The sequence below is a fragment of the Mesoplodon mirus genome, assembly GCF_964341445.2.
Source record: "Mesoplodon mirus genome assembly, chromosome: 7".
Taxonomy (NCBI): Eukaryota; Metazoa; Chordata; class Mammalia; order Artiodactyla; family Ziphiidae; genus Mesoplodon; species Mesoplodon mirus.
In genome coordinates, this window is record NC_138983.1 from 9097665 (window position 1) to 9112616 (window position 14952).

General features: G+C 52.3%; 1 protein-coding gene across 1 annotated transcript in view; it reads left to right on the forward strand.

Moving 5' to 3' along the window:
• The window catches only part of SLC22A6 (solute carrier family 22 member 6), a gene marked incomplete at its 5' end in the record, with an annotated part of 34979 nt that overhangs the window by 6905 nt on the left and 13122 nt on the right, over window positions 1-14952 (forward strand). The window contains 9 exons of the mRNA XM_082629327.1: window positions 6239-6342; window positions 6875-7035; window positions 7530-7698; window positions 9805-9928; window positions 10140-10255; window positions 11211-11425; window positions 12136-12244; window positions 12381-12760; window positions 13394-13473. Coding sequence (XP_082485453.1) covers window positions 6239-6342; window positions 6875-7035; window positions 7530-7698; window positions 9805-9928; window positions 10140-10255; window positions 11211-11425; window positions 12136-12244; window positions 12381-12760; window positions 13394-13473 — 1458 coding nt within the window. The remainder of the gene's footprint in view (window positions 1-6238; window positions 6343-6874; window positions 7036-7529; window positions 7699-9804; window positions 9929-10139; window positions 10256-11210; window positions 11426-12135; window positions 12245-12380; window positions 12761-13393; window positions 13474-14952) is intronic.

Sequence of the window (14952 nt, forward strand, 5' to 3'; positions counted from 1 at the left end):
CATCTACCGTGTGCAGGGCCCTGGGCTGGTGCTTTGCATTCCTTCTTTCACGATCCTGCGAATCTTCTCTTATGGCCACTGTGAATATTGCCCCTTTTTACAGAGGAATACACTGGGTTCAGATCCAGAAGGTGGCTCTCTCAGCCATGATGGTGAAATCAAGTTTTTGTAGGAAGAGGGATGGGGGTCCTGACTCCAGAATCCATCCCCTTCTACTGCATCACATGTCCCTGTGAGCACAGGCCTTACAATGACATGTGACAATAATAATAAACCAGCTATCACGTAGAGTGCCGACTGTCCGCCAGGTACCGTGCTGGGTGCTCTTCATTCCTTATTTTATTTACAATCCTGAGAAGCAGGTATTAGTATTACCCCCATTCTACAGATAAAGAGACTGAGCCACAGAGGGGTTAAGTAACTGGCCCAGGAACTCACAGCTACTAAGTGGCAGAGCTAGAGATTCATGACCTTTTGAGTCTTCCCAGGTACCTGGCTCTCTGGCCGTTGTGCCCCAGCCTTGGTTCCATCAGAGGTCCAAGAGTAGACAGAGGCATAGCAATTGTCCCCAAGTTCTAAACTGGATCTAAAAGGCCCCAAGGGCTTCCCTGGTGACGCAGTAGTTGACAGTCTGCCTGCCGATGCGGGGGACACAGGTTCGAGCCCTGGTCTGGGAGGATCCCACATGCCGCGGAGCAACTGGGCCCGTGAGCCACAATTACTGAGCCTGCGCGTCTGGAGCCTGTGCTCCGCAACAAGAGGGGCCGCGACAATGAGAGGTCCGCGCACCACGATGAAGAGTGGCCCCTAATTGCCGCAACTAGAGAAAGCCCTCGCACAGAAACGAAGACCCAACACAGCCATAAATAAATAAATAAATAAATAAATAAATAAATAAATAAATAAATAAATAATTTAAAATATAAAATAAAAGGCCCCAAATCTAGGGAAGTTTGTTTCCCTTGTCCTTGCTCTGGAGGGAGTATGGACCATGTGTGGGGTCCCCTGGCAGAGTTAACCTACACACACACACACACACACACACACACACACACACACACGGAGCAGGGTCCCCATCCTTGATCACACATGGCTCGCCCTGACCGTTTACGTCAGGCCTTCTTCTTTGCCCTCTGAGGGGCCTCCTGGCCTATGATTTTGCTGCTGCTCCAGCTCCTGAGCCTGACATCAGATCAGCTCACTTGGCTCTGGCCTTGGCTGCCTCCTTGACCATGACTCCAGCCCATCCTGTGCTTGTGTCTTATAGTGGCACATGGCTACAGCTCCCATGGACTGAGCCTTCCCTCCAGCAGCTCAGGACTCAGAGCAAAGCACACATCAGGGAGCCATGGTCAAGAGCACTAGTTGGGGTTCCAGAAGACCTGAGTTTGAGTCTCTGCCTTGAAATGAACCAAGCTGTGCTTGGGCAAGTTATTTACCCTCTGAGCCTCAGGTTCGTGCTCTGTAAAATGGAGATAATAATAGTACCCACTTCATAGGATTATTATGGCATCATTTGCAAAGCTTGCTCCGGAGCAGAGTAAGCCCTCTCTTTCTCCCCCACCATCTTCCTGGTATATCATCACTCAGGAAGACATGGCAGTGGGCTTCCTGTTCTTCCCTTCCTGAATCCAGCTCCCTAAGGAGTAAACATTCCAAGAAAGGAAAAAGAAGGCCAAGAGGACTTCCCTGGTGGCGCAGTGGTTGAGAGTCCGCCTGCCAATGCAGGGGACATGGGTTCGTGCCCTGGTCCGGGAAGATCCCACATGCCGCGGAGCGGCTGGGCCCGTGAGCCATGGCCGCTGAGCCTGCGTGTCCAGAGCCTGTGCTCTGCAACGGGAGAGGCCACAACAGTGAGAGGCCCGCGTACCGCAAAAAAAAAAAAAAAAAAAAAAAAAAAGAAGGCCAAGAACGTTGGATAGGATATTGGGAGCAAGAACTCTATGTGGAGCTGCCAAAAGCTGGTAGACAAGTGGTCAGCCCAGACCATGCCATGGGCTAAATAGAAGTTGACTGACCTGTTCCCTCCAGTCAGCTGGTTACCTCTTCCTCTCTGGGCCTCATCAGTAAAATATGTATGGCAACGCCATTCATGATTCATTGGACAAACACTGAACATTTACTGTGCACCGACTACTCTGCTAGCTGCTAGCAATAAAGAATCAGATGAGATGCCTCCGCCCTTGGTGCGGTTATACAGGAGAGATAGACAAGCAAATAGGCAGGTAGCACGCTATGTAATCTGTGTCCTCTTAGAGGTAAGAACAGGATGCCGAGCGTGGAAGGAGAAATGAGGAATGACACTGGGAGCCTGGATGTGCTTCTCAGCCATTTATCCATTGCACGAATATTTACTGACTACCTGCTTGTGCCAGGCAGCCAGAAAAGATGCTTCTGGCACTCAGCGTAAGTGATCTTGACATGTCTTTTGAAGGACTGACAACCTTGCTAGCGTAGGGAAAGATATCAAGTACAAAAGCAAAGAGGAACACAATAGCCTGAAGCTTTTGTAGGATCACTAGTGTAACTGATTACAACCATGGACCCCACGTGGCCAGGCCTATGCATGGAGTCAGAGTCAAAGGAAACATAAATCACTCTCTCAACACCTTGAAGAACGGAGACTTCAGCTACAGGTTTTCTTAACACAGAAAGCATGCCAAAAATGCCTCAAAATAGCTTCCCTTCCCCCCCAAAATTCCAAGATGCCTTTAAAAATCTCTCCAGTTCTCTCTATATCTGGTCCCATGCTCTTTGCCACGCTCTTGTGTTCCCAGTCCCCTTCCTAGGTCATTCGGGGACCGAGACACACAGCAGCTCCGCCATCTTCAACACGTGGCTCCCAGAGTTGCTCTAGTTATCACCATTCCTAACCAACAGGAAGGGAGAAAGCATGCAAGTCCAAGCCAGGGATTCCCTCGTACTCAAATGAAGTGGAAGCAGCATCCATTTCTTCCACTCACACGTCATTGTCAAGAATTACATGGCCCCATCTCCCTCCTGGATGGCCTGTCCCTTTACACCGCATGCTACACAGTACAGGAAGTCTCTCTAGACACCCACTGGCCTACTCCTTTCACACCACCTCACTTCCTCCTTTACTCTTTTCCCTCCCCATCCCCACACATGTACCATGCAGGCTCCCTTTCCAGCCAGAAGAGCCCTGGCTTTGCTGGCCACTCTGGGCCACTGTGAGCAAGCTGGAGGACCTGGAGGCTTCCCCCTTGCCCAATCCCCCTTGCTTTCCGGGGGGGAAAGCAGAAAGAGCTCCCTGGGACGTGTGGTTCTTCCCCCCCCTCCCCGCACTGTTTTGCTTCCAAAACATTCTCATAAGGCATTTCCAGTGAATGAGATTCTTCACTTCATTACACAAGTAATTCAGGACAACTGGACAAAGGGTGCGTGCTGGGGATTAGCAGGAGATTAGGCCAGACAGGTGGGCAGGGGCCAGAGCCTGAGGGCTTTATAAATCTGTGTTAACAGAGCTTTCTCTTTACCCAGAGGGCAAGAGGAAGCCAGGGGGTGCCTTAGGCAAGGCAGTAAGCTGATGTGAGAGGTGCTTCAGAAAAGCCACTCGGGTTATCAGGGAAAGGATGGATAGGAAGGACTGAGGTCGAAGGTTGGGAGACCTGTCAGAAGATTGTTGCGATAATCCTCTCTGGGCTCAATTTCCTCAACTGTAAAATGAGGATGACAACAGCTCTACGTCATCGGTTGCTATGATGACTGAAACAATTAAGGCGTGGAAAGTGCTTACTTAGAACAGCGTCTGGTGCAGAGTAAGCCCTCAATATATCTTGGCTGTTATTCTTTTTTTTAAATTTAGTTTATTGAAGTATAGCAGATTTACAATGTTGTGTTAATTTCTGCTATACAGCAAAGTGACTCAGTTACCCATATATACACTCTTTTCATATTTTTTTCCATTATGGCTTCTCACAGGATATTGAATATAGTTCCCTGTGCTATACAGTAGGACCTTGTTTTTTTATCCATGCCATATATACTAGCTTGCATCTGCTAATCCCAGACTCTCAATCCATCCCTCCCCTGCTCCCCTCTCGCTTGGCAACCACAAGTCTGTTCTCTATGTCTGTGAGTCTGTTTCTGTTTCGTAGATAAGTTCATTTGTGTCATCACATGTAAGTGATATCATATGATATTTTGTCTTTCTCTTTCTGACTTACTTCACTTAGTATGATTATCTCTAGGTCCATCCATGTTGCTGCAAATGGCATTATTTCATTCTTTTTTATGGCTGAATAGTATTCCACTGTATATATGTACCACATCTTCTTTATCCATTCATCTGTCAATGGACATTTAGGTTGTTTCCATGTCTTGGCTATTGTGAACCATGCTGCTATAAACATAGGGCTGCATGTATCTTTTTTAATTATAGTTTTGTCCAGATATATGCCCAGGAATGGGATTATTGGATCATATGACAACTCTATTTTTAGTTTTTTGAGGACCCTTCATACTGTTTTCCATAGTGACTGCACAAATTCACATTCCCACCAACAGTGTAGGAGGGTTCCCATTTCTCCACACCCTTTCCAGCATTTGTTATTTGTGGACTTTTTAATGATGGCCATTCTGACCGATGTGGGGTGATACCTCATAGTTTTGGTTTGCATTTCTCTAATAATTTGCAAAATTGAGCATCTTTTCATATGCCTGTTGGCCATCCATATTTCTTCTTTGGAGAAATGTCTCTTTAGGTCTCTCCCCATTTTTCGATTGGGTTGTTTGTTTTTTGTTTTTGAGTTGCATGAGCTGTTTGTAAATTTTGGAAATTAAGCCCTCATCGGTCTCATCATTTGCAAATATTTTCTCCCAGTTCATAGGTTGTCTTTTCATTTTGTTTGTGGTTTTCATTAGGTCCCATTGCTTTTATTTCTACGGAATATTGGCTGTTATTCTTAATCCAAGCATAAGAGGATGAGGCCTGCACTAAGATAGCAGTAGTGGAAATAGAAGAATCCAGATTCAAGAAATATTAAAGGACTTCCCTAGTGGTCCAGTGATTAAGACTCCATGCTTCCACTGCAGGGGCATGGGTTCGATCCCTGGTTGGGGAAGTAAGATCCCACATGCCGCTAGCAGCGGCCAGAGAAAAAAGAAAGAAAGAAGTATTTAAAAAGTTAGAAACTGGAGGATGAAGTGGTTGTAACATGGGAGAGGAAGGAGTCCAAAAAGGGCTGCCAGTCACTGTGATTCAGACCTTACAGGGAGGGGGTGGCAAGTCTCGCTGACTCTGAGATGCCCAAAAGACACCCTCCAGGTGGAGATTTCAAGTAGGCTGCTGAATCGATGGGTCTCAAGGCCAGAAGAAAGGTTGGGCTAAAGAGAGGGATTTGGAGCCTTCACCATAAAATAGTCATTGAAACCATAGGAGCAGGTGGCATTTCCTGGGGAAAGTGAATAAAAAGAGAAAGATCCAAGAAGAGGCCTGGGCAACTTTTAAGGGATAGAGAGAAAGAAGACCACAGAGGGAGGGAAAGGAGGAAGACCGGAGGAGGGAGAGGTCAGCGGGGTCATGGGCTGCTGAAGGGAAGTCAGGTCAGGAAACAGAAGGTTCCATTGGGTTTGGAGAGCAGAGTTTCAGTGGAGTGGTGGGGGCAGACTCGGGAAATGAGTGGGACATGAGGACAGGGTGACAGCCAGGATGGTTCCTTGTTCAAGAGATCTGACTTTGAAGGGAAGAGAGAAATGAAGCAAATGTGGAAGGGAAAGAGGCTTTAAGTGGAGAGACTGGAACACAAGCTAATGATGATGTGGAGCAGTCAGGAGAGAGACTGAAGGTGTGGGATGGAGGGAGGTGGCAGCGGGAATGGCCCCTGGAGGAGAGAGGGGGCAAGCAGAGGGACCAGCCTTGCACAAGTGAAGTTGGGGAGCAGACACACAGGTAACCACAGGATGCAGGTGAGCCTGGAGGAGCTTGAAGACAGACCTGGTTGTGACAGCTGAGCAGACTTCACAAGCCATATGGCAGGCCACATGTGCCGAAGGGTTGTCGTCATTACAGAACCACAAGGCAGGGACCCAAGGAGCCCCAAGCCAGCCTGAAGGGGGAAGCGGCACGGGGAGCAGGGGCTAGCCTCAGGGAAGCCAAGTGTGGGCGCTGGGGGAGGGAGCACACACATGGGGGCACAGGCTGAGCGTGGCTGAGAGGCTGGGCTGGACTGAGCCGGGTGGCCGGCTGGCCAGCTGGCTCTCCCTCTCTCCTGCACAGTGGGACCTGGTGTGCAACTCCAACAAACTGAAGGAGATGGCCCAGTCTATCTTCATGGCGGGCATACTGATTGGGGGTCTCGTGCTGGGAGACCTGTCTGACAGGTGAGACGCGGGGGCCTCGCCAGGGGAGGCACAACCCATGGAGACTCCCCGCCCCTCTCCATTCCACCCATGCACCCCCAAAGGGGCAAAGAGCTGGGGTAGGGGGGAGAGATGGTCCTTGCTGTGTGGCCAGCCCCTTTCAGGGCCACAGCCTTCTCCCTGCCCCAAAACCCCTACAGTTTGAGTCTTCCAGCCTCCCCAGACCTGGGGAAACGGCCTCAGTGTTTTCAGACACAGTAGTGGCCGCATGGCCGTGGAGGTGGGTGGATGAACGGCTTGGAGAGGAGAGGTCCTTTGACCCCTGCTCGGGTAGCTAAGCTGGCGGTGGAGGAGATCACTCATTAACTCAAACATCTAACTGCAAACCTGTCAACAAAAAAAAGCAATTACCAGCAAGGCTCTGTCTGGGGAGGGAGTTACATGCCCTGCCTGGCCCTTTGGGAGGTGGAGGGTCCAGCCATTTGCCCGGAGGCCTGCAGAGTCACTATCCTTGGGTGGCTCACGGCAGCTAACGACCCTCTTCTTCTTCGAGCTACAGGTTTGGCCGCAAGCCCATCCTGACCTGCAGCTACCTGCTGCTGGCAGCCAGCGGCTCAGGCGCAGCCTTCAGCCCCACGCTCCCCGTCTACACAGTCTTCCGCTTCCTGTGTGGCTGCGGCATCTCAGGCATCACCCTGAGCACCACGATCTTGAGTGAGCCACAGGGGGAGGGGACAGGGACCCGGAGTTTGGGGAGCACCAGCCTGAAGCCAAGAGTGTGGCTCAGCCACAGGCACTGGGCGACCTTGGTCAGGCAAGGTCGCTGCCCCTCTCAGGACCCCAGAGGCCCCCTCTGAACATAATAGCAGCAGCATAATAGCAGCAGCTTCAGTACTGAGGACCCACCCCGGGCCTGGCATCTGCCAGGTACATGACCTCGTTCAGCCCATACACACAAGTGCTAAGACAAGGGACGTCACCTGCCACTGGAGAGGCAGTCAAGGCCGCAGGCTTGGGAGTCAGTCAAACCTACGCTTGAGTCCTACCTTCTTGAGCCTCAGTCACCGCATCTCTAAAATGGGGGCAATGAAACCTTAGGATCAGGGTCAGATCAAGCAGCCAACGGAGGGGCAGGGGCTGGTGCCTCTTCTCAGGAGGTGCCCACTGCCCAGTAGGGTCTTAATCTGGTCCTTGGGTTCCTCCTGCAGGTGTCGAGTGGGTGTCCACCCGGATGAGGGCCATCAAGTCGATTTCACTCGGTTACTTCTACACCAGTGGCCAGTTCATTCTGCCTGGCCTGGCCTACGCCATCCCCCAGTGGCGCTGGCTCCAGTTAACCGTGTCCATTCCCTTCTTCGCCTTCTTCCTGTTGTCCTGGTATGTGACCCTCGTTTCCTCAGCCCCCTCCTTAGAGCCACCGGGATCAAACAGGAGGAGCCCAGGCCTGACCAGGCTGGCTGACTCTGTCTGTCCCGAGACACCCCATCCCAGGGAGGAGGAACCACACAGCGATGCATGCCGCGGGAGGGAGCGCTCGGCTGGGGGCGTGGGGGGAGGTGAGGGGGTTAGGGTCAGGCTGTGAAGAGCACAGAAAGCCAGAGAGGCCCTCGGTTTCACGTGGAGGGACAGAGAACGCCTCTGAAGGTGCCAGGGGTGCTGAGAGGCCTGACCAAACCTCCGTTCGTGACATAATCACACAGAAGGACAAACCCAAGTGGGTGGGGATGAGAGGCAAAGGGAAGTGACCACGTGGGCAGGTGGAGCCTGGGGGATGAGTCTGAGGGGCATTTTGAAGGAGAAATCCTCAGAGTGTGGGGACTTCTGGATTTGAGGTATAAAGGAAAGGAAAGCTCCAACCTGAGAACCTGGGAGAATCAAGGGGTCTGGGGCAGAGACCCCGAGTGAGGACATGTGAAAGACAGGAAGCCAATCTGTAGGTGGTAGTTGATAGCTGGGCCCAAAGAACAGGAAATAATGAACAAACTCAGGAGCAGAAATGAAGTCCTGGAGGATCCTTTATCCAGCACTTACTATGTGCAAGGCCCTGCTCTGGGCATCAACCCACATCATACCAACGCTTACGGCATCTCTGTGTGAAGGGGACATTAGTATTCCCATTTTACAGATGAGGAAACTGAGGATGAGAGAGGTGAAGCAATCCTCCAAGGTTACACAAAAAGACGCAGGACTGGAATGGGGCCTCCATTTGAAAATGAGAATAACCTCCCAAGGGGGTGGGTAATCTTGCAGTGAGAGAGATGGTCAGAGAGTCCAGAGTGGAGTTCGGCATGTCCACAGCCTAGGATGGGAGCCGAGAATTGGGAGGCAAAATAAGGGCAGGTGGTCAGCAGGTCCCTTCACTCTGAGCCTCAAGATTTTTCTAGGCAAAATGGAGATACCAATGCCTGTCTCCCAGAGTTACATGTGCCTGGTCCACAGGAAGGCTCACTAATTGGAAGCCACTGTTGTCATTATTCTCAGGGAGAGGAGGATGGAATCCAGGCCCTGGCTATGGGATTTGGGAGGAAGTCACCCATCATCTTGGTAGGCGCAGGCTGAGAAGACTGTCAGGGCAGAAATAAGACCACAAGGCCAGAAGGGCAGGTAGCAATGGGCCCAGGGAGCTGCCACTACCAGCAAGACCAAAGGTCTGAGGCCAGGTGACCCGTGTCCACTCCCCTGAGGGTCTCACTGGAGCCAGGTCCTGGGTGCCTGTGGGGTCCACAGCCAGAACGGACCCCACCTGGGACCAGACTTTTCCAAGCATCCCTCCTTTCTCCCCACGCCTCTGCCTCCTCCATTTCCCTTCACTTTGTGACCCTCAGGGTTTGCTCAGGGGTGAACCAACCCCAAAAGCACAGCCCAAGGGTTGGGGAGAGTGAGGTTGGCCACACACTTGCCAACCCCAAGGCCCCATGTTGCGCTTGCAGACCGTCCCCCGACCCAGCAGAGCTGGCCTTTTGCAGGGAGAATCAAAGGGTCCTCGGACCCTTTCCCTAGACCACAACCCTAAGCTTAGCCCCCTTCCTAAGCTGCCCTGGGACTGCAGTCCTGCCCACCCCCTTCACCCAGGACCTGGAATTCGGCCCAAGGACGGCTGGGGACGTGGACATGCAGGACCCTCCAGCTGTCCAGCCTCGAGCATGCCAACCCTTCCCCAGGCCCCACCTGCCTTGACCTGGGGCCCGAGGCTCCTAGCTAAGAACAACACCCAAGGATAACAAGCTGCCCGAGGTCGGGGGCAGGGGAAAGGCTCTTCTGGAAAGGGAAGAAGAGATCTCTGGAATTTGTGCCGCCTGCAGGCAGCCCAGGTGCAGAGCTTGACCAGGTTTAAATTCCATGAAACCTGCAGTAAGGCAGCTCGGGTTTCTGGTCTTCCTACCCTTTGGCCCTGGCTCTTGATCTTTTTCCAGCCTCTCAAAGAACTTCTGGTGTTGGGAGGTTGGGGGTTGGGAGCCACTGTGACTTGATTCTGGCCCCCAGGTGGCTGCCAGAGTCCACACGTTGGATGATCCTGTCTGGAAGGTCCTCCAAGGCCCTGAAGACATTCCGGCAGGTGGCGGCCTTCAATGGCAAGAAGGAGGAAGGAGAAAAACTCAGCCTGGAGGTAGAGACCCAGAGGGACTGTAGTCTGGGGCACGAACCCGGGCTCTGCTCTTGGACTGTCCCCTCCTCTTGCCTCTGCTTCCCCTGATCACAAGCCTACATCTGATGCCCTAAGCAAGCTTTTCCAAAGCCACCAGGCCTGCACCTCCCTCTCTTCTTCCTCTGCCCACCAGCTGGTCGCTAATGGACCCCTCCCCTTCCTCTGCCCCAAGGAGATCAAACTCAGCCTGCAGAAGGAGATCACCTTGGCCAAGGCCAAGCACAGCATAGCTGACCTGTTCCGGACGCCCATCCTGCGCCGTGTGACCTTCTGTCTTTCCCTGGCCTGGTAACCCACCACCCCTCCCTGCCCACACCCTAGCACCCCTGCCAAGCAGGGGTCATGAACAAGGCTTCTGGCAGGCTCACCTAAGGGCAAGGCCTAAAATACCTGCAAGAAGATTCAAGGGATCCCCTCCTCAGGGCTGCCCCAGTCCAGCCCCAACCCCAGTAATCTCTGGCATCCCTGCCCCACACCCAGGTCCAGCCATAAGGGTCTGCTTCCTTCTGGGGTCACACCCACCTCACCCACAGGACAAATGCTCCAAACACCTTCACCAGCTCACATCCTTACCATGTGAGCTGTGCCTCTCTGCCCCTGCCCCCCACTGGTTCCGCTCTGCCCTCTGGGACCCCACAGAACAAGCCTGGCTCTCAGGGCTTCAAGATTTAATGACAGAAATTGTGATTCTTCTAAGTCTTCTCTTTTGCCGGACATCCCACATCTCCTTCAAAGCCCTTTCCATGACCTGGTTCTGACGCCCTTCTCATCCTGGCCACCCCCATGTGAAAAGGATTCAGTATATCCAGGAACTCTTCAAAAGGGATCCCACAATTCTGAGAGGGGGAGGGGAGGCATCTGACCCATGTGTGCAGCCCTGGGGACTTTCACCTCCCACAGCTGAATGTTAAACCATTACCCAACAAAGAGCGATTGTTTACTGCCTCCTTTGGTCTCCAAGAGTCCCTCCAGGACCTATATTCTCTGGAGTCAATTATATGGCACTTTGTCACCATACCCTAGACCATGTCCATGTCAGACATAACCAATCAATCCCAGCACTCTCTCACTGAGCCCAGACACAATCTCAGAGGCCTCAAAAGAGCACTGAAGCAGCCCCTATCAATCTGTTGCAGTTAGGACAAGAAATGAAACTAGTCATCATCCTGGTGACCCAATGAGCAGTAGGGGGAGAGGCCCCCACCTGGCTGTGGGTCCTAATCAATCACTCTCTGACCCTCAGGTTTTCCACCGGTTTCGCCTACTATAGTTTGGCTATGGGTGTGGAGGAATTTGGCGTCAACCTCTATGTTCTCCAGCTCATCTTTGGTGGGGTTGACGTCCCAGCCAAGTTCATCACTATGGTCTCCATAAGCTATCTGGGCCGGCACACCACGGAGGCCGTTGTTCTACTCCTGGCAGGAGGATGCATCCTGTCTCTCATCTTTGTGCCTTCGGGTGAGAAGCTGTGTCGAGCCCCAGAACCCTCCGAAAAAGGCTGACCCATGAGACCAATGTGTCTGTGGGCCTCACAGGCTGGGAAGTGGGGTTCCAGGGACTCCAGATCTGCTGAGTCTGCCTCTAATTCACTGTGTTACCTTGAGCAGCCCCCTGTACTCTCTGGGGCTCAGGTTTCTCTTCTAGAAAATAACACAGGTGGGCTAGATGATATCAAAGATCCTTTTCAGATCTGACTCAGGGCAAAGTATGGTGGTGTCTACACAGTGAGAGGAATTGCTCGGGATTTGGGTGTTGCCTGGGTGACATTGCTGCAGAAGACAAGCTTGGATGGGGAAACATCAGAGCCCAGTGCTCAAGGAACACCCCACAACCTACTCCACCATGACCTTGGAAAAGCCACTTTTACTTTATATAGATGTTTGTGTGTTGATACACCTATATCCTTCCAAAGGAACTGGAGATATTTTAGGACAAAAACAGATACAACAAAATATGAGAATAGGGAATCAGAGCCAGGGAAAACCCCAAATGCAGCAGGACGCAAGCCTGCGAAGCACTGGGAATAGCAGAGGGGCTATTACTCAGCTTTAAGTTTGGATCTGAGCTGTCTGGCAGCCAAAGCAAAAAGGGAGACAAGGTCTCTGAGGAGTGAGAAAACTCAGGGGCTCCTGAGCCCCAAGGTCTACTGCGTTTTCTTTCCTCTGCAGACTTGTTGACCCTGAGGACAGTACTGGCTGTGTTTGGGAAGGGATGCTTGTCCAGCTCCTTCAGCTGCCTCTTCCTCTACACGAGCGAGCTATACCCCACAGTCATCCGGTAGGTGCTGGGCCTGGAAGCGGCCTAGCCAAAGGATACAGGGGCAGGTGGGACTGTGGCCCCTGTCCAGGGGTCCCAGAGCTGTTCTTTGAGAACCCACACAGAGGCTGCCAATCTCTGCTCTGAACTCTCCCAGGCAAACAGGTATGGGCATAAATAACCTGTGGACCCGCGTGGGAAGCATGACGGCCCCACTGGTGAAAATCACCGGGGAGCTGAAGCCCTTCATCCCCAACGTCATCTTTGGGACCATCGCCCTCCTGGGAGGCAGTGCAGCCCTCTTCCTGCCTGAGACGCTCAATCGGCCCTTGCCAGAGACTGTTGAAGACTTAGAAAACTGGTCAGTCCCCTGTTTCTGGCCCCTCCAGTCCTCCTCCTTGGGGAAGCCCAAGGCTTTTCCTGAGCCCTCTTTCCCTAGGTCCCTGCAGGCAAAGGAGCCAAAGCAGGAGCCAGAAGCGGAAAACGCATCCCAGAGGATCCCTCTGCAGCCTTGTGAACTGGGCCTGGGCCCCAACTGAAGGCAACAGACCCTCCTTTCCCTGCCCTCCAGAGACTAATCCCAGCCAGGTCCTTGCCTGTCTCTGGGCTCCACAGGCACCTTGGGGAGGGCCCTGGGTGCATCTATGCTCCTAGGACACAGTCTTCTAAGAGCTTGGTGGAGGTATCTCCACCACCACCGGAGCTCCCCAGCCCAGCCCTGGACAGTTCAAAAGTTTGGCTACAGGCCTTTGCACACCCCACCTTGCCCTCACCTTCCCTGCAGCCCAGGCCCTGCCATTCTTCTGTCCAGCCCTTCCCCACTGACCACTTCTCCCATTGTTCCCACTCCCTTCCCCTTGCTCCCACCCCTTTCTTCAATGGGAGTTTTCAATAAACAGCAGTGAAGAACTCAAGCCATGCTGCTCAGGAACAGGGGTGGGAAAGGGGGCAGGGCCTGGTATGGACATGTGAGTATGTGCATCTGCCCATCCACACTGGCATGTACATACAGGTGTGGGCACACAGGTACATGCAAGGTGGGCTGATGTGAACACGTGTGTCCAGTGTGAGCACACTGACGTGTGTATACGCCAAGCCTGTATTAGTCGACTCGGACTGCTATAACAACATGCCACAGACAGAATCACTTAAACAATTTCTTCCTCACAGTTCGGGAGGCTGAGAAGTCCAAGATCAAGGTGCTGGCAGACTCAGTTCCTGGTGGGGGCCCCCTTCCTGGCTTGCAGATGGTCAGATACCTTCTCACTGTGTCTCACATGGCGGGAGAGAGATGAATCGAGCTTTCTGGTTTCTCTTCTTTTAAGGGCACTAATTCCATCATGACGGCCCCACCCTCATGACCTCATCTAACTCTAATTACCTCCCAAAGGCCCCACCTCCTAGTACCATCACATTGGGGGTTACAAAGCAGTCTATAGCAAGTCCTGTCCTTGGAAATACCACGTGTGTATCTACGTCCCGTCATGCATGTGAGCACTTGACTAGATAAGCCCAGAGTGGCTGCAGACGGAAGCCAGGGCTCCTCCAATCCCGACCTCCTTCTCCCTGCTCACCCCAAGTCTCTGATCCATGTCCCAACCCTGCGCCCACCAGGCAGCTTTGTCTCCTATATAACTGAGAAAACTGCAACCGTAACTGAACATCGTAGACGTCTGCCACCATGTTTCCCAAGTTTCCCCCAATCACAACAAAAAGCAAGTCCTCCCATTGGGGCTCTGCATCCAGCCTCTCCCACCAGCAGCCATCTGCCTTCTCCTTGGGTCTCTGCCCTTTCCCTCTCTCCTGGCTCCTTCCCATCACCAGTTAAATAAACCCAAATCTCTCCTATCTTAACACAAACCAACCAACCAAACTTCCTTGGAGGCCACGTCTCCCTCCAGGGCCACACTGTCTCTTTCTCCACTTCACAGCCAAACTTCACAAAGCTCCTGTCTGCCTCCCCTGCCTCCACCCTCTAACCTCATCCAAACTTCGCTCTGGCTCCCACCCTTCTCTGAAATTGTTTTCACCAACAACACTCATCAGCCCTGTGCCAAATCCATAGGTCACTGGTCATCCCTTGTCTTACTTGACCTCACAGCAGATTTCTTTCTATTGGTCATGGCCTCCTTCCTTGGTTTCTGAGATGCCATGTGCTTACAGCTCCCTCCCACACTCTGGCTGCTCCTTCTCAGTCTCCTTTAGGGTTTCCTGTAAAATGCTATGGTGATCACTTTGTCCCGCACCCACACCTTCCTCAAGGGTCTACATTCCCCAGAGCCTGCTAACTGAACAGTTAACATGACCCTGCACCTCTGGTCATGACTGACTGGACAAGAGGGCACTTCAGGTCCAAATCTCATTAATCACATTTTCCCTCCAGGCTGGAATTTGGGTCATGGAAGTTCTAGTCCATCTCTTGTTTCCCGTCCTGAGAAGGCAAGTTAGCATGAAGGTGGGCTGGCCCAGATAAAAGTAGAGCAGAGAAAATCAGTTGCAGAGAAAGAATGAAGCAGATGCACAGAGCGGGGGGGAAGACATGGGCTCAGATAAACAGATAAACAAATGGTGAGATCATTTGCATTTATTCTTTTTTTTAAATTTATTTTTGGCTGCGTTGGGTCTTTGTTGCTGCGTAAGGGCTTTCTGTAGTTGTGGCGGGCAGGGAATACTCTTCATTGCGATGCATGGGTTTCCCATTGTGGTAGCTTCTCTTGTTGCGGAGCATG